This window comes from Myotis nattereri (genome assembly GCF_964212035.1).
Source record: "Myotis nattereri genome assembly, chromosome: 1".
In the NCBI taxonomy this organism is placed as follows: Eukaryota; Metazoa; Chordata; class Mammalia; order Chiroptera; family Vespertilionidae; genus Myotis; species Myotis nattereri.
Genome location: NC_138075.1, coordinates 104,771,326 through 104,793,530, shown reverse-complemented (window position 1 = coordinate 104,793,530; position 22,205 = coordinate 104,771,326). Strand labels below are relative to the sequence as shown.

General features: G+C 38.1%; 1 protein-coding gene across 2 annotated transcripts in view; it reads left to right on the top strand.

Annotated features, from left to right (window-relative positions):
• CUL2 (cullin 2) overlaps positions 1-22,205 on the top strand; it is a 174,704-nt gene that overhangs the window by 116,827 nt on the left and 35,672 nt on the right. For both annotated transcript variants that reach the window (XM_081109768.1, XM_081109767.1), the window contains exons 9-16: positions 2,942-3,104; positions 6,016-6,140; positions 8,362-8,469; positions 9,858-9,917; positions 10,755-10,883; positions 10,991-11,077; positions 12,118-12,270; positions 13,836-13,913. In XM_081109768.1, the coding sequence (XP_080965894.1) occupies positions 2,942-3,104; positions 6,016-6,140; positions 8,362-8,469; positions 9,858-9,917; positions 10,755-10,883; positions 10,991-11,077; positions 12,118-12,270; positions 13,836-13,913 (903 nt within the window). The remainder of the gene's footprint in view (positions 1-2,941; positions 3,105-6,015; positions 6,141-8,361; positions 8,470-9,857; positions 9,918-10,754; positions 10,884-10,990; positions 11,078-12,117; positions 12,271-13,835; positions 13,914-22,205) is intronic.

Genomic DNA, 22,205 nt, shown 5'->3' with positions numbered 1-22,205 from the left:
ATATAAGTAGAAAAGCTATAGTATGTACATAGATCATAGTATAGAACATAGGTCAAGAAATATCATTACTTACTGATAAGCTGTTATGTATTTCACAAAGCCCAGGGCTAGAAGTCTGAGCTGTTTAGTCTCTTCCTGCTTTGTCACTCATTAGTTCTGGGACCTTGATTAAGTCATCCGGAACCTTGAGTAGTCATCTGGGACATTTTCCTCCATCTGTTACATGCAGGTTACACAGTGGTCCTCAGCTCTTAGTCTTCTTTGCATCTGAGACTCTTGTTTAAGGATCTAGATCCAATCTTGAAAAGTGCTCACAGGTTTAAGTGGTGCATACACCTCATTATATCTGGCTCTCAAAAAAGAGGCAATTGGCAAAAATATTGTATGATTCCACTTAGATGAAATATCTAGACTAGGCAAATTCTTAGAGACAGAAAGTAGATTAGAAGTTTTTAGAAGATGAGGCTAGGGAGTTGTTGCTTAATGTTTATAGAGTTTGTTTGGTGTGATGAAAGAGTTTTGGAAATTGTACATTGTGAATATAATTAATGCCACTGAATTATATATTTAAAAATGGTTAAAATGGCAAATTTTATGTTATATACATTTTATCACAATTATAAAAACACTAATAATGTAATATAACGAAAACTATCGAATTCACCCTTGCATGGATGAATCATATGATATGTAAATTATATCTCAAACTGTTAAAAGGAAGGCCATTGGAAACTGTGTTGGGAAAATAGCATTTATAAGAGTAATTCACTTAACAGACTAAATAATGTAGCCTTCCTACTTCCCTTTCTGTGTCTTTCCTTTTAATTTTGGCCTTTCCCCCCAGCTGAAGTGGTTTTATAGCTATTGAAGCCCTGAATCCAGACACTCCAACCTTGTCTGTTTTCTCTTGATATGCACCTCAGCCCTAGCCCCACCCAGTTATCATGGTTTTTCTTTTTCTCCTCCTTCCTCACCTCCCTCAGATCCACACTCTAATTACTGTTGCATTTAGTTAGACCATAAACATATCAAAGTCACTTATAGTATAGTATAAATGACTACTACACATAATACTTTCAAGAAATTTTTATTTTAATTGAACTTGTTAGGTGTGTTTGCCTGTCTTCACATGGCCATCTTCCCTCTGTGTAAGAACTTATTTTTTAATTTTTTAAAATATACTTTTATTAGAGAGGAAGGGAGAAGGAGAGAGAGATAGAAACATCAGTGATGAGAGAATCATTGATCAGCTGCCTCCTGCATACCCCCTACTGGGGATCAAGCTGGCAACCTGGGCATATACCCTGAATGGGAATCATAGGTTGATGCTCAACCACTGAGCCACGCCGGTCGGGCAGAACTATTTTTATTTTAAAAGAAAAACACGATGACCAAAATCACTTTCTTAGTTGATGAAATACTCTAGACCCCACCTTTGGTTTCTACAACTTTGCCCTGAACTCCTGGCTCCACACAACATGGTAGCACAGTAGGAAAGATAGGACTGTGTCTCTCAGTCTTGAGCCTCACTTTCATCGAAAGATATCTGAGAGGTATCCAGGAATGTATTATTTCCCCTCTCAGCATAATTTTTTCTCTCAACATCACCTTCTTATGCCCAGGTAAACTCAAGCAGTACTTCCCAAAGGCTTAAATGCACATAGTTCCCTGGGGCCAGTTCAGAAACTCTAGTTCCATAGCTTTACATTACAGAATACTTTACTTTTTTCTGTTTTGTTAATCCTCACCTGAAGATATTTTTTCCATTGATTTTTAGAGAGAGTATAAGAGAGGGAGAGATGGAGAGAGAGAGAGAAAGAGAGGGAAACATCAATGTGAGAAAGACACATCAGTTGGTTGCCTCCCACACAGGGGTAGAACCTGCAACCTAGGTAATATGTCCATGACTGAGAATCAAACCCAAGATCCTTCAGTGCATGGGCTGACACTCTAACCCAGTGATGGCGAACCTTTTGAGCTCGGCGTGTCAGCATTTTGAAAAACCCTAACTTAACTCTGGTGCCGTGTCACATACAGAAATTTTTTGATATTTGCAACCATAGTAAAACAAAGACTTATATTTTTGATATTTATATTACATATTTGAATGCCATTTAACAAAGAAAAATCAACCAAAAAAAAATGAGTTCGCATGTCACCTCTGACACGCGTGTCATAGGTTCACCATCAATGCTCTAACCATTGAACAGTGCCAGTCAGGGCCAGAATATTTTCAAATTTAAACATTTGCGTATGCATATGCTGTGCTGGCATGATTTTCATTGCAAATGTAGTTTTGTTTTGAGGTCGAAATTAGCCCAATTCTCTGGCTGTTATCTTTATTTGTTCTTGTTAATGTTAACCAGTGTATTGTTTGTAGCTCAGTGCTTTTTATAGAGGAAAAACTTTAATAAAAGTATGATTGACATATCTAACTATGCCTAAATATATTTTGACTTTCAAAAATTTTAATGAAATCTTTACTGTGATAGTTAACTGTGATATTCATACCATTTATGAGGAACCAACATAAAATAATTAATCTACTTGATCCAGTTAATGTGACTTATTTTTAGATTAATAATTAGATATTTATAAAGTGGCCACCTGTTTGGGTTTTTAATAATCTTTACTCACTTTTCCTGTTGCATGTTAGGTTGTCAATATAATAGGATGATCGGGATCAGTAAATGAAGACAAAATGTAGACTACATAACTTTAGTTCTTTTTCATAAAATTGTGGTGAAATATAGGTGACAGCTAGTAGCTTAAATAAAATTTGAAATGATTTATGGAATGTGGGTTTAAATTGGTTATGTAATCTTTATTCGTTACTTGACCATGTTTAGCTGAGCCATTAAATTAGGCTAACTAAGCTACTTACTGATATTACAGTTTTTTTCTCCTGGTAGTTTATGACTATAACAATATATTTCTATAGGTTCTAGGTAGATTAAAAGATGAAGAAATTCGATGTCGAAAATACTTGCACCCAAGTTCATATACTAAAGTGATTCATGAATGTCAGCAAAGAATGGTAGCAGACCACTTACAGTTCTTACATGCCGAATGTCATAATATCATTCGACAAGAGAAAAAAAATGGTAAGTGACACGAAATATAAATGTAAGTTAAAATAGAATTATAAACCACTTTTTACATAGTCAAGTTAATTTAGATTTCAAGTATATTATAGTCATAATCTCTAAAATATTTGATATGCCTTATTAATAATTTATTTTAAAGGACTATTTTGGAAAAGTATATTCACAAAGGGCATTCTAAACTAAAAGAAAAAACCTGAGAAAATAGGTTTGCACATTTTTATGTATCATAAGGGCTAATTTCCTTAATACATTAAGAATTTTAATAACAGTAGGAAAAAGGCAAAGAATATAAAAAGGAATTATATAGAGGTGCACAATCTCACTCAAAATAGGTGGTAGACAAAATAAAAATATAGCAGTTCTCTCTATGGAGCATGCCAGCACCTTTTCCCCAGGCGCATTTTCCTCACCTCTCTCTTTCTCCTTAAGCTCCAAGGGCCCTTTTTTGCTTCTGTAACTTGTTTTGTAAGCCCATTTCTTCTACATCTCACTTCTACCTCTCTAACTTTCTAAATGAACTTTCTCTTGTGGTTTCTATTAAATAAATAATTAAAAATGAAAATACTTGATTTAAGACAAAAGGGGCACTGCAGACTATTGGGTGAAAGATGATAGTCTTTTCAACCCATAATGCTGAGTCCACTGGATATTCATTTAGAAAAATGTGAAATTTGATCTTTACCCCAGACACCATATACTACAAAATCAAGTTATTGTAAGCTTTTTTTAATCCTCACCCAAGGAGTGACGATATTTTTTCCATTGATAACTAGAAAGAGTAGAAGGAAGGAGGGAAGTGGAGAAAGAGAGAGAGAAACATCCATATGTAAGAGAGACACATTGATTGGTTGCCTCCCACACGAGTCAGGAATTGAACCTGGAGCCCAGGTACATGCTCTTGACCTGGAATGGAACCCTTGAAACTCCGGAGTGCAGGCCGACACTTTAACCACTGATCCACACTGGCCAGGGTCATTGTAGGCTTTTGATCTAAATGTAAAACAGTAATAATTTTAGAAGATAACATAGGAGAATAACTTCATGACCTTGAAATAGGGAAAGATATTTTAAGTAAAATACAAAAAGCACTAACCACAAGGAAAGATTGATCGAGTGGACTGCCTTAAAATTAAGAACTCTGGATCATCAAAAGATAGTTATAGGGTAAATATATATAATATAAATTATATAATAAATATAATTCCATTGTATATATGTACTACATCTTCTTATTTGAAACTACAAAAGGTTTATGTCCAAATATAAAGTGGCCAACAAATTTGAACAGGCACAGGAGAGTAGAGGATATCCAAATGGCCAATAAACATAAAAAGGCACTTAATTTCATTAAAATAGGAGAATGCAAATTAAAACCACACTAAGCTATCAATACTTACATTTTGATAGAAAATTTAAAAATTAAAAATAATAAGTGTTGGACCCTGGTCCGTGTGGCTCAGTTTGTTGGGCATCATCCTATGCACTGAAAGGTTGTCAGTTGGATTCCCAGTCAGGGCACATGCAGGGGTTTTGGGCTTGATCCCCAGTAGGGGCTGTGCAGGAGCAGGCAGTTGGTGTTCACTCTAACATCGATGTTTCTCACTTTCCCTATCCCTTCCTCTCTTTCTAAAAATCTAAAATAGTAATAAGTGTTGGGAAGCATGTGGAATAGTGGGAACTTGTTATACACTGGGCTGATAATATAAATTGATGCAACCACTTTGAAACTGGCATTAACTGCTAAAGTTGAATATATGAAAGCCATCCCTTTCCTATACATATAATTCCTCGGAAAAAGAGTATGCACATATATACAAAAATGTTCATAGGAGCATTATTTGTAATAGCCAAATGGAACAACTCAAATGTCCAATAATGATAGAATGGATGAAGTACAGTATATTCATACAATGGGATATAACAGAAGAGTGAAAATGAACAAATTACATTTACATAAAGCAATATACATATAAACATGTTGAACAAAAGAAGTAAACATGAAAGAATTGTATTGATTCCATTTTTATAGATAGTTCAAAACAGGCAAAAGTAATCTTTGGTTTAGTACTTATGATAGTGATTACCTTTGCAGAAGAGCAAGAAGAGTAATGATTGGGAAGAGGTGTGAAGGGGACTTCTAGGTGTAGGTAATGTCTGTTTTTTACCCTGGGTAGTGACTACTTGAAGGGGTGTGTTTGTGTTCACTTGTGATAATTTATTGAGATACGCACTTTTGGTTTATACGCTTTTCTGTATGTATATTACATACTTCAATAAAAAAGTTTAAAATAAAGCCTTTACACTGAGACATTATTTTTCACCTCTCATTGGCAAAGATCAAAATGCTTGATAATACATTGTTGGCAAGGGAGCTTCCTGCTGTTGGGAGCTCTGTTTAGAAGGATCCTTGTAGAAGATTAAGCTTTGACACAGCAATACCACTTCTAGGGATTTATACCATAGATGTTATTGTCCATATACAGGACTATTATTTGTAACCTTGTAGTATGAAGAGATTGGAAACAACCAAATTTCCATCAATTGTTAAGTAATTTGATATATAATGGAGTGCTGTACAGTTGTAAAATATGAAGAAATGCTCAGTGTACTGATAAAAAAAAGACCTCTGAGTGAAAATGTCTTCTGCAATTGCAAATAATACACAAAATACACTACACTCTTTTATAAAAGGGGGCAGAGGGAAGAATATATGTATTTGCCTGAATGTGCATGCAAGAGCTTTGAAAGAACACAATATTGTTTTCCCATGGGAAGGAGGACTGGGTGGTTGGGAGACAGGAGTGGGGGACTTTCTCTGCATACTTTTTATAATTCTGCATTTTGGGCCATATATTACCTAATATTTAAAAAATATGTGGAAATCTAATACAAATTTTTCCCCCCTCAGACATGGCAAATATGTATGTCTTACTCCGTGCTGTGTCCACTGGTTTACCTCATATGATACAGGAGCTGCAAAATCATGTCCATGATGAGGGCCTTAGAGCGACCAGTAATCTTACTCAGGAAAATGTGAGTTATATAAGGAAATGGAAAATTTTCTCTTAATCAGATTATCGCGCATTTAGGTTTTTTGTTTTTACTTTATTGTCTTAAACAATGAAAGAAAAGTTTTACCATGCCAATAGATTGAACATCTTTATTAAAATGTTTCAAGCGTAAAGTTTATTGGACACATTTTGGAGTAATCAAATTATTAGAAAATCATTGAATGAGATAAGCTTTTTCTTAGTTATACTGATATGTTCACTTAGCAATCTTAAATAATTGTATTTCTATATAACTGGCACTAATAGTTGTAGTGGTAATGGAATTAATCAATGGTAATATGGAGAACTCACAATTTGCTTTCTTTATATATACTCTGAGTTTGGTAGCCCAGGAAGCAAATTTAGATTAAAATGATCTTCCCTAAATATATGCTTCCTACCCAACGGTGACCATCATGTCCCTAATACCCACTTTTCTTAAGAGTTCCCTGACAATCAAATGACTATTTACAAAAAGGCATCTTTCCTATCATTGTATTCCTATCATCAAATCTTGTTGGACCATCTTGTTTTTACTAGTGCTGTTTGATGATTAGATAGATATGACATGAAATATTCTTTTTCCTAAGTAGAGCTATTTACTTGTCATCTATAATGCAGTAATCTATAATAGACAACATTATTCAGATGCTTATCACTTTAATTGTAGATTTATTTGTCTTTGGCAAATCTTAGATTTTATGTCCTACCACAATAATACATAAGTTTTCTATTTTTTAAAAAAACTATTAATTGCCCTATCTGGTTTGACTCAGTGGATAGAGCATCGGCCTGCGGACTGAGGGGTCCCAGGTTCGATTCCAGTCAAGGGCACATGCCCAGGTTGCGGGCTCGATCCCCAGTAGGGGGCATGCAGGAGGCAGCCGATCAATGATTCTCTCTCATCATTGATGTTTCTAGCTCTCTCTCCCACTCCCTTCCTCTGTGAAATCAATAAAAATATATTTTAAAAAATAAAAATAAACTATTAGTTGTTATATTTTTATGTTTGTTAATCTGTGTGTTTTATTGGGTTTATTAATTTATTTTATTAGTTTTACAGATTCAGGGTGTTAAATAATATTAGACATAGAGGCATAGAGTTTACTGTCAAGGACTGGGAGATAGAAATAAAAGAGAATGAATTTGTAATAGACACATAATTTAGCTGACTCAGTTAAGTCTTAAGTACTATATAATTATCCCCATTAAGATAATTTAAAAATTAAAAATCTCACACTCTAACCAGTTGCTTAGTGGTTAGAGCATTGACCCAGGGACTGAAGAGTTATGGGTTCGATTCTAGTCAAGGGCACGTATCCTGGTTGCAGGCTTGATCACCACCCTAGGCAGGGCACGTGTAGAAAGCAACCAATCAATGTGTCTCTCTCACTTCGATGTTTCTCTCTCTGTGTCTCCACCTCTCCCTTCCACTCTGTCTAAAAATCAATGGAAAAATATCCTCGGGTAAGGATTAACAAAAGGAAAAATAAAAAGAGTGAAAGCTAAGTATGTCTTCAGCTGAGATGTGGGGAATTGCCCAACTCCAGGGGTCTCAATTTTCACAGATACTTGCTTTTGAGCTCTGCTCTCTCTTTCAGCCTTCAGTGGCTTTGAAGGCAGTTTTTGTTTATATAATCCTCTTTGAAAGTGATAGGCTTAGTGGTTCAGAGACTGTATCTTGTTACCCTTAAGAAACAGTATTCCAACATCAGAGAGAAGTGTGTTTTCAGTGAGTTCTTCTGGCAGAGGAATTATAGTCCTGCATTGCTGGTGTTGAGTGACAGCTAATTTCAACATTAAAGTTTTAGATTTTTAAGACAGTTTCCAAAAAATATTTTTTTTAAATTTATTTTAGAGAGGAAGGGACAAGGGAGGGAGAGAGAAACATTAATGATGAGAGAGACTCATCAGCTGCCTACTACACGCCCCGCACTGGGGATTGAGCCTGCAGCCCAGGCATGTGTTGTGACCAGGAATTGAACCGTGACCTTCTGGTCCATAGGTTAGTACTCAACCACTGAACCACACTGACTAGGCAAGACAGTTTTAGCTAAAAATACGTTTTTGAGAAAGTGTGTGCTTGCATAACATGAATTTTCTTGGGAAAAACTTTACTCTTAATTAAATGACTATTTAATAACTTTAATTATACCTTTGAACTTCTTAAAATGTATTTTGTTCTTTGTATTTTATATTTCTAGATGCCAACACTATTTGTGGAGTCAGTTTTGGAAGTACATGGTAAATTTGTTCAGCTTATCAACACAGTTTTGAATGGTGATCAGCACTTCATGAGTGCATTGGATAAGGTAACCTTAATAATAACTATATCTACAGATACTTCTCAACTTATGTTGGTGTTATGTCCTGGTAAACCCATCATAAGTTAGAAATATTTTAAATCAAAATTCATTTAATACACCTAACCTACTGAACATCTTACCTTAGCTGAACCTACCTTAAACGTTCTCAGGACACTCTCATTAGTTATAGTTGGGCAAAGTCATGTAGCACATTAAATACATAGTAGAATATCATTATTTATCCTTGTGATGGCACACCTAACTGGAAACTGTGGCTCACTGCCACTCCCCAGCATTAGGAGAGAATATTGTACCACATATCACCAATCTTGGAAAAGATCAAAATTCAAAATACAGTTTATTGAATACATATCGCTTTCTCACATATTAAAGTAAAAACAATCGTAAAAATCATATTAAGACAGGGAATGTCTGTATAAATACAGTTGACCCTGGGATAATTCAGAAGATAGGGCCCTGATACCCCTCCCCTTTAGTTGAAAATCCACATACAACTTTTGACTTCCCCAAAACTTCACTACTAATGGCCTACTGATATTACCAGAAGCCTTACTGATAGCATAGTCAATTAATGCATATTTTGTATATTTAGTATAACTACATTATCACAATAAAGTAAGTTAGAGAATAAAGAAATGTTATTAAGAAAATCTTATGGAAAATACATTTACAGTATTTGTATCAAAAATCTGGGTGTAAGAGGACTCGTGTTTTTTAACGGTTAATTGGAATTCTATTTCTATATTCATTCTTTAGGGCGGTTTCAGGATTGAGGCTTCTAATTACAAGCTTTCTAATCTTGATATGGAGATTAATTAATTTAAATGTGAAAATCAAAATAATAACATAACTTTCAAATTAACAACAAATGGTTAAATTGAATGTTCAAATTATATGGAGATTGAATTTCTCATGATTATGAGAACAATGATTCTAAGGGGAATTGTTAGTAAACATTATAACATGTTCTGAAAAAACATGTATAATTTTAGTGTTTTAGTGCTGATTTTTAATTTGAATAAATAATATTTCAAAGAAATAAGTATATTTTACAAATTTTTGAATTTTGGTATACTTTAAAGGAAAATTGCTGATATGGTTATTTTAAGATTTTTTTAAAAAATGTAGTCTTATTTTATCTGTGTTCAGATATCAGTAATGAGTTATAAAGAATAGCTTTCAGTAGGAATGGGATATATAATTGGTCTATAACTACCATGAGGCATACAGTTAGAGGAGTTTACCCTGTGTTCAAAATGAAAACAAAATTAACAGTTTATGACCAAAATGCTGTGTTTTGTGTGGGGTAATAATTTATGGATGTGCAGATTATACCCTATTACTAGTTAATTACTGGCTTATTTTCTATTTAGGCTCTTACGTCAGTTGTAAATTACAGAGAACCCAAGTCTGTTTGCAAAGCTCCTGAATTGGTAAGTTTGATGATTGCTTAAAAAAAATCTTATGGACATCAATATTAGAAAATGAAAACTGAGAAGAATGTTAAATTAATTTGTATTTGTAGCATGTTTCAGAAAAAGGTCCATGAAACTAAATTATTAAAAGTAAACATTATCTACATCATATATAATTTGGCATTTATTTAAGGAATACAGTTGGACCTATGTACTATAGCCTTTTCTTGAGAAATAACTGAAGGAAAAAAAATACTTTATTTAATAAAGTTTGGTGTTTTTTGTTTGTTTTTTTAATATGAAACACTTCACTAATTTGTGTGCATCTTTATGCAGAGTCCATGCTAATCTTCTCTGTCGTTCCAATTTTTGTAAGGCTTCTAAAACCCAAGCAGTACAGTTTGGGTTTTAAAGTATGTCTTCTGTGAAATAATTTGCATTACTTCTCATAGAGATTTTATTTTATCTGAAATTGAAAGGAAATTTGATGATAATTAAAGAAAACTTAATTATAAAGTTGTGGTAAGAATAAAAAAAGTAATTGTTTAATGTCGAAAATTATAGAACTACTCAAAACGCACCTAGGTGTTCTTTTGAAACTTCTGTTGTTTATGTCAGTGTTTTATTGTGCACTGTGTTGATTAGATTTTTGAATTATTTATAGTTTTTTTAAAAAATTTGCCTTATGACATAGTTTAAATTCTTTAGTGCATGTTCATAATTTTAAAAACATAAGCTTTAGGATGGCAGAGACCTTATCCGTTGATATTTTGTACTATTGTCCTTTGCCTTTTTTGAGGCATATGTATGTATAGAAGGGCCCTTTATAAGATATACTGTCAATTTCTATTTGAGCTTGCTAAGTACTGTGACAACTTACTAAAGAAATCAGCAAAGGGGATGACTGAGAATGAAGTGGAAGACAAACTTACCAGCTTCATTACTGTTTTCAAATATATCGATGATAAGGATGTTTTTCAAAAGGTAAGTTGTGAATAGAGAAGTTTTGTTTGGTTTAGTCAGATTTTATTTATTTTTGAAATTTAAGTCATCAGAAAGGAATTAACCTTTAGAAATATTTCTTAATATAGTTCTATGCAAGAATGCTGGCGAAACGTTTAATTCATGGGTTATCTATGTCTATGGATTCTGAAGAAGCCATGATCAATAAATTAAAGGTAATGTGAGCCTTTGATCTGAGAATGTCATAGAAATTATTCTGCTAGCACAAAAAGATGTTCATTGTAGCAATTAGATATAACAACAGGAAATAATCAGCCAGTGACTGGTTAAATGTATAATGGTATACAGCCTGGGTGAGGGGCTGATGGCTGTTTGCAGGCTGCCACAGCCCCTTCAATGTGGGGGTCCCCACTGGGGTGCCTAGCCATTCTGGGTGAGGGGCTGAGGGCCATTTGCAGGCTGGCCACAGCCCCTTCAGGGTTGGGGGTTCTGCTGGGGTGCCTGACCAGTCTGGGTGAGGGTCTGAGGGCTGTTTTCAGGCTGGCCACGTCCCCCAGCCACCCAAGCTCCCAGTGGAGGTTGGCTGGAAGCAGGTATCTGGGATTTATTTATCTTCTATAATTGAAACTTTGTTGCCATGAGCGGAGGCCACAGCCGGCTCAGGGCAGGCGGGAAGCTTGGCTTCCTCCATCGCCTGGGCAACCAAGCCTCCTGCTTGCTCCAGCTCTGTGGCTGCTGGCCACCATCTTGGTTGGGTTAATTTGCATATAGTCACTCTGATTGGCTGGTGGGAGTGGCTTGGGGTGTAGCAAAGGTACAGTCAATGAGCATCTTTGTCTTTTATTAGTGTAGATTTTCATTTAACAGCTGTCAGCTATTAAAGTGTGTATACATTTTTTGGGACACTCTGTATATTGATATAGACTTATCCACAAGATAAACAGTATTAACTTAACAAAAGATCTGTACTATTTATAAATGAATGCACCTGAAATATTTATTTAAGTACAAGTTTTGTAGTGCAGTTGAATTTTAGTTTATTTTTGCATAATTTTAGCTTACACCTTGATGAAGTAAGTAGTAGCTCAGACATATTTATGCTAAAAAATATTCAGTTGTTGATAATTTTCCTGAAGAGTAGACTTGAATATAATATGCAGACCCTTGACCATAGAACTAGCAATAGTAACATGTTCTCATTAATTAATATGGTTTATTATTCTTTTTAAATCATTTTTTTAAACTGTTTTTACAGCAAGCATGTGGTTATGAGTTTACCAGCAAGCTACATCGGATGTATACAGATATGAGTGTCAGTGCTGATCTCAACAATAAGTTCAACAATTTTATCAAAAATCAAGACACAGTAATAGATTTGGGAATTAGTTTTCAAATATATGTTCTACAGGTATGAATATGTGTTTTATTGTAGGCATTTACTACTCATTTCAAATAGCCTGATCCAAACAATTAACAAATAGAGGCCTCATTGCATTTTCTTTAATCAATGGATTGTATCTTCTAACATTATATGATACTAGGGGCCCGGTGCACGAAATTCGTGCACTGGGTGTGTGTTTGGGGGGTGGGGGTGGGCCCAGCCTGCCCCCTCTCACATACTGGGAGCCCTCAGGCGTTGACCCCCATCACCCTCCAATCGCAGGATCGGCCCCTTGCCCAGGCCTGACGCCTCTGATAGAGGCGTCAGGCCTGGGCAGGGAACCCTCATTTCCCCCCAACACTGGTTCTGCCCCCAGCCCAGGCCTGATGCCTCTGGCCCAGGCGTCAGGCCTGGGCAGGGGACCCCCAGACCCCTCCGATTGCTGGCTCTGCCCCTTGCCCAGGCCTGATGCCTCGGCCAGAGGCGTAGACCCCCATCACCCTCCGATCGCCTGATTGGCCCCTTGCCCAGGCCTGATTCCTCTGCCAGAGGTGTCAGGCTTGGACAGGGGACCCCCATCTCCCCCCGATCACTGGCTCTGACCCCCGCCCAGGCCTGAGGCCTCTTGCCCAGGAATCATGCCTGGGCAGGGGACCCCCATCTCCCTCTGATCGCTTGCTCCACCCCCTGCCCAAGCCTGACGCCTCTGACCCAGACTTCAGGCCTGGGCAAGGGGACCATCATATCCCCCCAATCCCCGGCTCCACCCCCCACCCAGGCCTGATGCCTCGGCCAGAGGAGTTGACCGTCATCACCCTCCGATCACCAGTCACCGGATCGGCCCCTTGACCAGGCCTGAGGCCTCCGGCAGAGGTGTCAGGCCTGGGCAGGGGATCCCCAGCTCCCCGCGGTTGCAGGCTCCGCCCCTGCCCAGGCTGAACGCCTCTGGCTGAGGCGTCCGGCACGGGCAGCGGGGACCCGCAGCTGCAGCGGCCCCGCGATCATGGGCTTCGCTTTAGGCCCAAGCAAGGGACCCCTAGCTCCCGGGACTGCCAGCTTCGACCATGCCCAGCTCCCATCGCTGGCTCCACCCCTACTTCCTGCTGTCACTGGCCAGGGTGGCAAAGGCGCCTGATTCTCCGATCATGGCTGGGGGGCAGGGCAAAGGTGGTCCCAGGGCCGCCTTTGCTCTGCCCCCCAGCTCTTAGCTCCCCCCTGGGTTTCCGATCACTGTCAGTGGCCGGGGGCTTCTTCCTGCTTTCCCTTTCACCTCCCTGCATTGTGCCTACATATGCAAATTAACCGCCATCTTGTTGGCAGTTAACTGCCAATCTTAGTTGGCAGTTAATTTGCATATAGCCCTGATTAGCCAATGAAAAGGGTAGCGTCATATGCCAATTACCATTTTTCTCTTTTATTAGTGTAGATATTGATTTGGAATGAAATATGCCAAGATAGTAATGCTAATGGGTTTTATCAACATTTTGAGAAAGGAAAAAAGAGGTGCTTTAGTTTAAATCATTTTATAAATATTTATTAACAAGTTAGATGTTTGTCTATTTAACTTTTTTATTTTACTTATTTTCTTCTAGGCTGGCGCATGGCCTCTTACTCAGGCTCCTTCATCTACATTTGCGATTCCCCAGGAATTGGAAAAAAGTGTACAGATGGTAAGTTTGCAGGATATATATTAGAAGACCTAAGGAATTTTAATAATTGTCTCCATGTTATAGCACTTTAAATATTTTCCAAACTCTTATTTGCTTGTGATATAAAAATATATTCAGAAATCATAGTTATGTACTTTGTAGGAAGAATGTAAATTATTATAGTTACTAATATTAAAACTCAAATGCTAAGGTTGTCATAGAGTTCTTTGTCAAAACATGACTCTTACTCATAGTTAAACGTATTATCAGCTCTTAAGCAGTTTTAAATTACAAAAACTTTTGATATTAGAAGAAAGTATAGAATTTAATACTTAAAACACTCATTTTCTAATTTTTATTTGAATTTAGAGCCATTTTTATACTTCATTTATCCCTTGTAGTAGTTATTTTTATATCTGGGAAAAATTTTTTTCTAACTAAATTTATTGGGGTGACATTGGTCAACATGAACATACAGGTTTCAGGTGTGAGTTTCTATGTTACAAGATGTGTATATTGCACCTGGTGCCCATGGTCAGATCTTCTCCTGTCACCATATATTAGGACTCTCTTCTACCCACAATCCCTTCCCTCTGGCAACCTCCACATTGCTGTTTTTGTTCATGAGTTTCAGTTTTATATCCTACATATGAATGAAATCATATGGTTTGTAGCCTTTTTATTTGAAACATATTTTATTGATTTTTTACAGAGAGGAAGGGAGAGGGATAGAGAGTTAGAAACATCAATGAGAGAGAAACATCGATCAGCTGCCTCCTGCACACCCCCTACTGGGGATGTGCCTGCAACCAAGTACATGCCCTTGATCGCAATCGGACCTGGGACCCTTCAGTCCACAGGCCGACGCTCTACCCACTGAGCCAAACCAGTTAGGGCAGTTCGTAGCCTTTTTTGACTGACTTATTTCACTTAGCATAATGTTCTCAAGGCCCATCCACATTATTGCAAATGGCACTATTTCATCTTTTCTTATGGCTTAATAGAATTCCATTGTTTATTTGTACTACATCTTCTTTATCCAGTCCTCTGTCGCAGGACAATATGGTTGTTTCCATGTCTTGGCCACCGTGAATAATGCTGCAATGAGCATAGGGGTGCATATATCTCTGCGAACACATGATTTTGAGGTTTTCAGGTATATACTCAGGAGAAGTATTGCTGGGTCATATGGTAGCTCTACTCTTAATTTTTTTTTAATATATATTTTTATTTATTTCAGAGAGGAATGGAGAGGGAGAGAGAGATAGAAACATCAGTGATGAGCGAGAATCACCGATTGGCTGCCTCCTGCACGCCCCCTACTGGGGACTGAGCCCACGACCCGGGCATGTGCCCCCAACCGTAATCGAACCTGAGACCCTTCAGTCCATAGGCCGACTATCCACTGAGCCAAACCGGCCAGGGCTCTACTCTTAATTCTTTGAGGAATCGTCAGACTGTTTCCCATAGTAGTTGTACCAGTCTACATTCCCACCAGCAGTGGATGAGGGTTCCCTTTTTTCCACAACCTCTCAAACACTTGTTATTGCTTGTATTGTTGATATTGGCCACTCTAACAGGTGTGAGGTGGTGTCTGTCTCATAGTTTTGATTTGCATTTCCCTAATTGCCAGTGAGATTGAACATCTTTTCATTTATCTATTGGCTGTTCCTGTGTCTTCTTGGGAAAGGTGTATTTTCAGGTCCTCTGCCCACTCTTTGATTGGGTTGTTTGTTTGGGGTTGAGTTTTATGAGTTCTTTATATATTTTGGGGAATTAAACCTGTCTTGGGGCTACTGTTTGCAAATATTATCTCCCATCTGGTTGCTGCCTCTTTGTTTTGCTGTGTAGAGCTTTTTAATTTGATATAGTCCCATTCATTTATTTTTGCCTTTACTCCCTTTCCTTTGGGGTCAGGTTCATAAAATATTCTCTATGAACAAGGTCCATAAGTTTGTTACCTATATTTTCTTTTATATAACTTATTGTTTTGGGTCTTATATTTAAGTCTTTGGTCCATTTTGAATTAATGTTTGTACAAGGGACAAACTGTAATCCAGCTTCATTCATTTGCATGTGGCTTTTCAGTTTTTCTGGCACCATTTATTGAAGAGACTGTCTTTACTCCATTGTGTGTTTCTGGTTCTTTTGTCAAAATAGCTGGGCTCTCTACTCTGTTCCATTGATCTGTGTGTTTCTTTCTCTGCCAATACCATGCTGTTTTGATTATCGTAGCTCTGTAGTATAATTTGAAGTCAGGTAGCATGATGCCTCCAACTTCATTCTTTTTTCTCAGGATTGCTTTGGCTATTCAGGGTCTTTTGTGGTTTCATACAGATCTGACTTCTTGTTCTGTTTCTTTGAAAAATTATATTGGGGATCTTGATGGGGATTGCATTAAATCTGTATGTTGCTTTGGGTAATATGGCCATTTTAACTATGTTGATCTTCCAATCCATGAACACGGGATATTTTTTCATTTTATTGTGTCTTTTTCAGTCTCTTTTAATGATGCTTTGTAATTTTCAGTATATAGGTCTTTCACATTCTTTGTTAAGTTTATTGCTGGTATTTTATTCTTTTGGTCACAATTGCAAAAGGAATTTTTTTTGTGTGTGTGTTTTTTTTTCTTCACTTTTTCTGAAGTTTTATGTTTAGTATACAGGAAGACAATGGATTTTTGCATATTGAATTTGTATCCTGCAACGTGACTGTATTTGCTTATTGTTTCTAATAGTTTTTTGGTGGGATCTTTAGAGTTTTCTATATACTGAATCATGTCATCCACAAAAACTGATAGTTTTACATCTTTCTTCCCTGTTTGGATGCCATTTTTTTCTTTCTCTTGCCTTGTTTCTCTGGCTAGGACTGCCAGCACTGTGTTGAATAAGAGTGGTGAGAGTGAACAACCTTGTCTTGTTCCTGATCTTAAGAAACAAAGCTTTCAGTTTTTCACCTGTAACTATGATATTAGCTGAGGGTTTATCATATATGACCTTTATTCTGTTGAGGTACATTCTTTCTATTCCTTTTTTATTGAGTGTTTTAATCATAAATGGTGTTATATTTTATCAAATGTTTTTCCTGCATCAGTTGATAAGATCATATGATTTTTATCCTGTCTTTTGTTGATGTGGTGTATTACATTGATTGATTTGCATATGTTGAACCATCCTGTGCCCTTGGAATGAGCCCCACTTGGTCATGATGTATTATTTTTATGTACTACTAGAGGCTCGGTGCATGAAAATTCATGCACTGGAGGGGGAGTCCCTCAGCCCAGCCCCCGCCCCCCCTCACAGTCCAGAAGCCCTCAGGGGTGGGAGGCGACCCGGCGATCAGGGGAAGGCGATGCCCCATCACACCTCTGCTGCTGCCACTGCTGGCAGTGCAAGCCTTGGCTGGCCCTGGTTACCTGAGCCTCGGGTGGCCCTGGGAGGCTGGGCAGCCGCCATCCGAGGCTTGCCTGTGCCTCGGGCCGGTGCTAGGGGGCTGAGGGGTCTCCAGAGGCAGGCACATGGGGGCAGGCCTTGCCATGCGCCTGCCACCCTGGCAGAGCTGAGAGGACTGAGCACTGCCATCTTTGAGGATGGGACTGTCAATTAGCATATTCCCTCCTTATTGGCCGTGGGCACCACCATCTTTGTGATGGTGTGAGGGTCAATTAGCATATCCCCCTTTTATTAGATAGGATTATATTTGATTTGCTAGTATTTTGTTTAGGAGTTTTGCATCTGTATTTATCAGAGATATTGGACTGTAGTTTTCTTTATTTGCATTATCTTTGCTAGGTTTTGATATCAGGATTATATTGTTCTCATAGAATATGTTAGGAAGTATTGCCTCTTGATCAATTTTTGGAAGAGTTCAAGAAGGAGAGGTTTTAAATGTTCTTTGAACATTTGGTAGAATTTACTGGTAAAGCCATCTGGTCCTTGACTTTTATTTTTGGGGAGGTTTTTGATGGTTATTTCAGTTTCCTCAATACTGATTGGTCCATTTAGATTTTTCAGTTCTTCATGATTTAGTCCAGAGTGGTTATATATTTCTAGAAACTTATACATTTCTTCTAGATTATTGAATTTGGAGGCATACAGTGTTTCATAATATTCTAGTACAGTGATGGCGAACCTATGACACGCATGTCAGAGGTGACACGCGAACTCATTTTTTTGGTTGATTTTTCTTTGTTAAATGGCATATAAATATATAAAATAAATATCAAAAATATAAGTCTTTGTTTTACTATGGTTGCAGATATCAAAAAATTTCTATATGTGACACGGCACCAGAGTTAAGTTAGGGTTTTTCAAAATGCTGACACGCCGAGCTCAAAAGGTTCGCCATCACTGTTCTAGTATGATCCTTTGCATATCTGTGGTGTCTGGTAATTTCTCCTCTCTCATTTCTGATTTTGTTTATATGGGTCTTTTCCTTTTTTTTCCTTAGTGAGTGAGGCCAGTAGTTTTTCATTCTTTTCAAAGAACTAGGTGTTTGTTGTATCAAATTTTTGTGTAGTCTTTTTTTCTCTATTTCATTCAATTCTGCTCTATTGTCTTTCTTCTACTGACTTTGGGTTGCTTTTGTTCTTTTTTTCCTAGTTCTTTAAGATGTGATGTTAGATTTTTTACTTGGGATTTCTTTTGTTTCTTGAGTTAGGCCTGTAATGATATAAGCTTCCTTCTTATTACTGCTTCTGCTGCATCCCAGAAGTTTTGATCTGTTGTATTGTGATTCTCATTTGTCTCGATATATCTTTTGATCTCATCTTTTATTTCCTCTTTGACACAGAGATTTTTTAGTAGTATATTGTTTGATCTCCAAGTATTTGTGAGTTTCTTTACTATCTTTTTGCAATTGATTTCTAATTTCAAGGCATCGTGGCTGGAGAATATGCTTTATACCAGTTCAGTCTTTCTGAATTTGTTAATGTTAGTTTGGTGACCCAACATATGGTCTATTCTTGAGAATGTTCCATGTGCACTGGAAAAGAATGTGTAATCTGATGTTCTGGGATAAAAGGTTCTGCAAATGTCAATTATGTCCATTTGGTCTAGTGTTTCATTTAAGGCTGATATTCCTTTATTGATTTTCAGTTTGGTTCATCTGTCTAGAACTGTCAGTGGAGTATTAAGGTCTCCAACTATGATTGTGTTTGGATCTGTTTTTCTCTTTAGTTCTGTGAATAGTAGTTTTATATATCTGAGTGCTCCCTGATTTTGTGCATATATATTAATAAGTGTTATATTTTCTTGATGTAGTGTTCCCTTTATCATTATAAAGTGTCCATCTTTGTTTCTTCTTATCTTTGTTATCTTCAAATATATTTTTTCAGATAAAAGTATGCCTACACCTGCTTTTCTGTGAATGTTAATTCCTTGGAGAATCATTTTCCACTTTTTACTTTGAATCTACCTTTGTCTTTGCAGCTTAGTTGTATCTCTTGTAGGCAACATATTGTTGGGTTTTGTTTCTTTGATCCACTCTGCTATTCAGTGCCTCTTTATTGGTGAACTTGACCATTTACATTTATGATAATTATTGATGTATGAGCATTTCCTATAGCCATTTTATCTTTTGTTTTCTGGTAGCTCTGGGTCTCCATTGGTTCTTTTCCTTTGTGTTTCTGTCTGTTGTTTTTGTTTGGTGGTATTTCATACTTCTTCCCTGTTTCCTCTTTTTTTAAGCTATTTGTCCTGATTTGGGAATTTGTGTGTGTGGTTACCATTAGGTTTATAAAAGACTAGAGGCCCAGTGCATGAATTTGTGCATGGGTGGGGTCCCGCCAGCCTGGACTCAATCGGGGTGGATCGGGGCTGGGTCTGTTGGGAGGAGGAGATGACGGGACATTGGCTGGCCGGCCCCGATTGGGGCCCAATCAGGGCCCGGTCGGCTGGGGGGCAGGGCTGTGGGTGATTTGGCAGCAGGGCTGGCCATGGGGAGGGGCTGTGGGTGGTGGACTGCCCCCAAATGGGGAGGGGGTGCCAATCGGGGGCCAGCAGCCTGGGGGAGGGGCCATGGGTAATTAGCCAGCCAGCCCTGCCCCCTATTGGGGTAGGGAAGGCAATCAGGGGCGGGGTCGGCCAGGGGGAGTGGCTGTGGGCCGATCAGGGTTGTGGAGGTCTGCCGGGGGGAGGGGCTGCAGAAGGGTGGCTGGCCAGCCCTAGCCCTATTGGGGTGGGGGATGCGATAAGGGGCAGGGCTGCCAGAGGGAAGGGCTGCAGAAGTTTGGCAAGCCCTCCCCATATTGGGGTTGGGGGGGCAATCAGGGTCGGGGCCAGCTTGGTGGAGGGCCTACGGGCCAATCAGGGTGGTGGGGGCTCATAGGGGTTGGGGCCTGCTGGGGGAAGAGCTTGCAGGAGGTTGGCTGGCCGGCCCTGCCCCCTATTGCAGTGGTGGATGTGATCAGGGGCGGAGCAGGCCTAGGGTGAGAGAGTCCATCAGGGCCGGCCAGCTGTGGGGAGGGGCTGTGGGTGATTGGTTGGCGGGCCCCGCCCCCATTGAGGTTGGGGGGCCAATTCGGGGTGGGGCCAGCCGTGGGAATAAATCCCACGTGGTCATGGTGTATGATCTTTCTAATGTAATGCTGGATCCAACTTGCTAGAATCTTGTTGAGGATTTTAGCATCTATGTTCATCAAGGATATTGGCCTGTAGATCTCTTTTTTTGTGGTGTCTTTATCTGGTTTTGGAATTAGGGTAATGCTGGCTTCATAGAAAGAGCTTGGAAGTATGCGTTCCTCTTGAATTTTTTGGAATAGTCTGAGGAGGATAGGTTTTAGTTCTTCTTTGAATGCTTGGTAGAACTCCCCTGTAAAGCCATCTGGAAGATTTATGATTACTTCCTCAATTTCTTTGGTGGTTATCGGCCTATTCAGGTTTTTTTTTTATCCTGATCGAGTTTTGGAAGCTTGTATTTTTCTAAAAATATGCCCATTTTGTCTATTTTGTCCGTTTTGTTGGAATAAGAATTGTTCATAGTATTTTTTCATAGTCGTTTGTATTTCTGTGGGATCGGTTGTTACTTCACATCTTTCTGATTTTGTTTATTTGGGTCTTCTCTCTTTGCTTCTTGGTGAACCTGACTAGAGGTTCATCAATCTTGTTTATCTTTTCAAAGAACCAGCTCTTAGTTTTGTTGATCTTTTGTATTTTTTTTGGTCTCTATGTCGTTTATTTCTGCTCTGATCTTTATTATTTCCTTCCTTCTGCTTACGCTGGGCTTTTCCTGTTGCTCTCTTTTTAACTCTTTGAGTTGTAGGGTTAGATAATTTATTACCATTTTTTTCCTTGTTTTTTGAGGTAGGCCTGCAGAGCTATGAACTTCCCTCTCAAGTCTCTCATGGGAAAACACAATAAACAGGGCACCAAACACAAATGTATTCACGATACCAATAACCCCAAATAAAGGTGACCACCAGAAAAAGAGTTTTAGGGGAGAGAAAAGAGTGCAAAAATGATTTTGAGAAAAGGAAAAATTGTAAGAGAGAAAAGAAAGAGAAGAAAAAAGAAGGGGGAAATATATATGTCTATGGGGAGAAAACTCCAAAAAAAACCAACAACTAATCCAAAAAATGCAAACAACAAACACTCAGAGTAGAATGCAAACAACAAACACCCAAATAACAAATACCCAGATGAATCTGAAGAGGCAGAGCTTATTTCCAGAAGATAAGGTCAAGGAATTGAATGAATGGGTTTTAAGTGCGAGAAGTCGTATAGCCTCAGAGGCCAACCCCAGAACACTGCCACCCAGAGGCTGAGCCACAAACTGACTCTTTGCTAAACACAAAATAAGGCAGTCTGGAAAACAAATAGGGCCTGCTTTAAAATAAGGACTGTGGTTTACAACACAGAGGAACAGTGTATCGCAGGCAAACTCAACACGCTCCTGAATACCTGGCAGGACTAAGGCGAGCCAGACTGAAGAATAGAAGAACGGAAGGGCCTTCACTACTGCAAATTTTTTTTTCTTTTTTCAACTTTTAACTAAGAAACCAATTTTTTTTTCTTTTTTTTTTTCTTTTTCCATCACCTGATTTTATCCTTTTAATTACTACCTTCTTATTTTTAACCAGTATTATTACTGCTACCATTTTACCATTTTTTAAAGTGCCATTTTATTTTCTCTTTATTTTATTTTGGGATTAGTGTTCTCCATTCTATTTTCATCGTTATATTATTCGTTGTTTCTAGTTTGCATTCATCTCCAGGGAGCTGTTGCTGGAATTTGTTGGGATTAGTGGCAGTTCTATAGGAGTATTCTCCTCATATAAAAAGTCTCTTCCCCTCTTATACTTCATTCTCTCTTTTC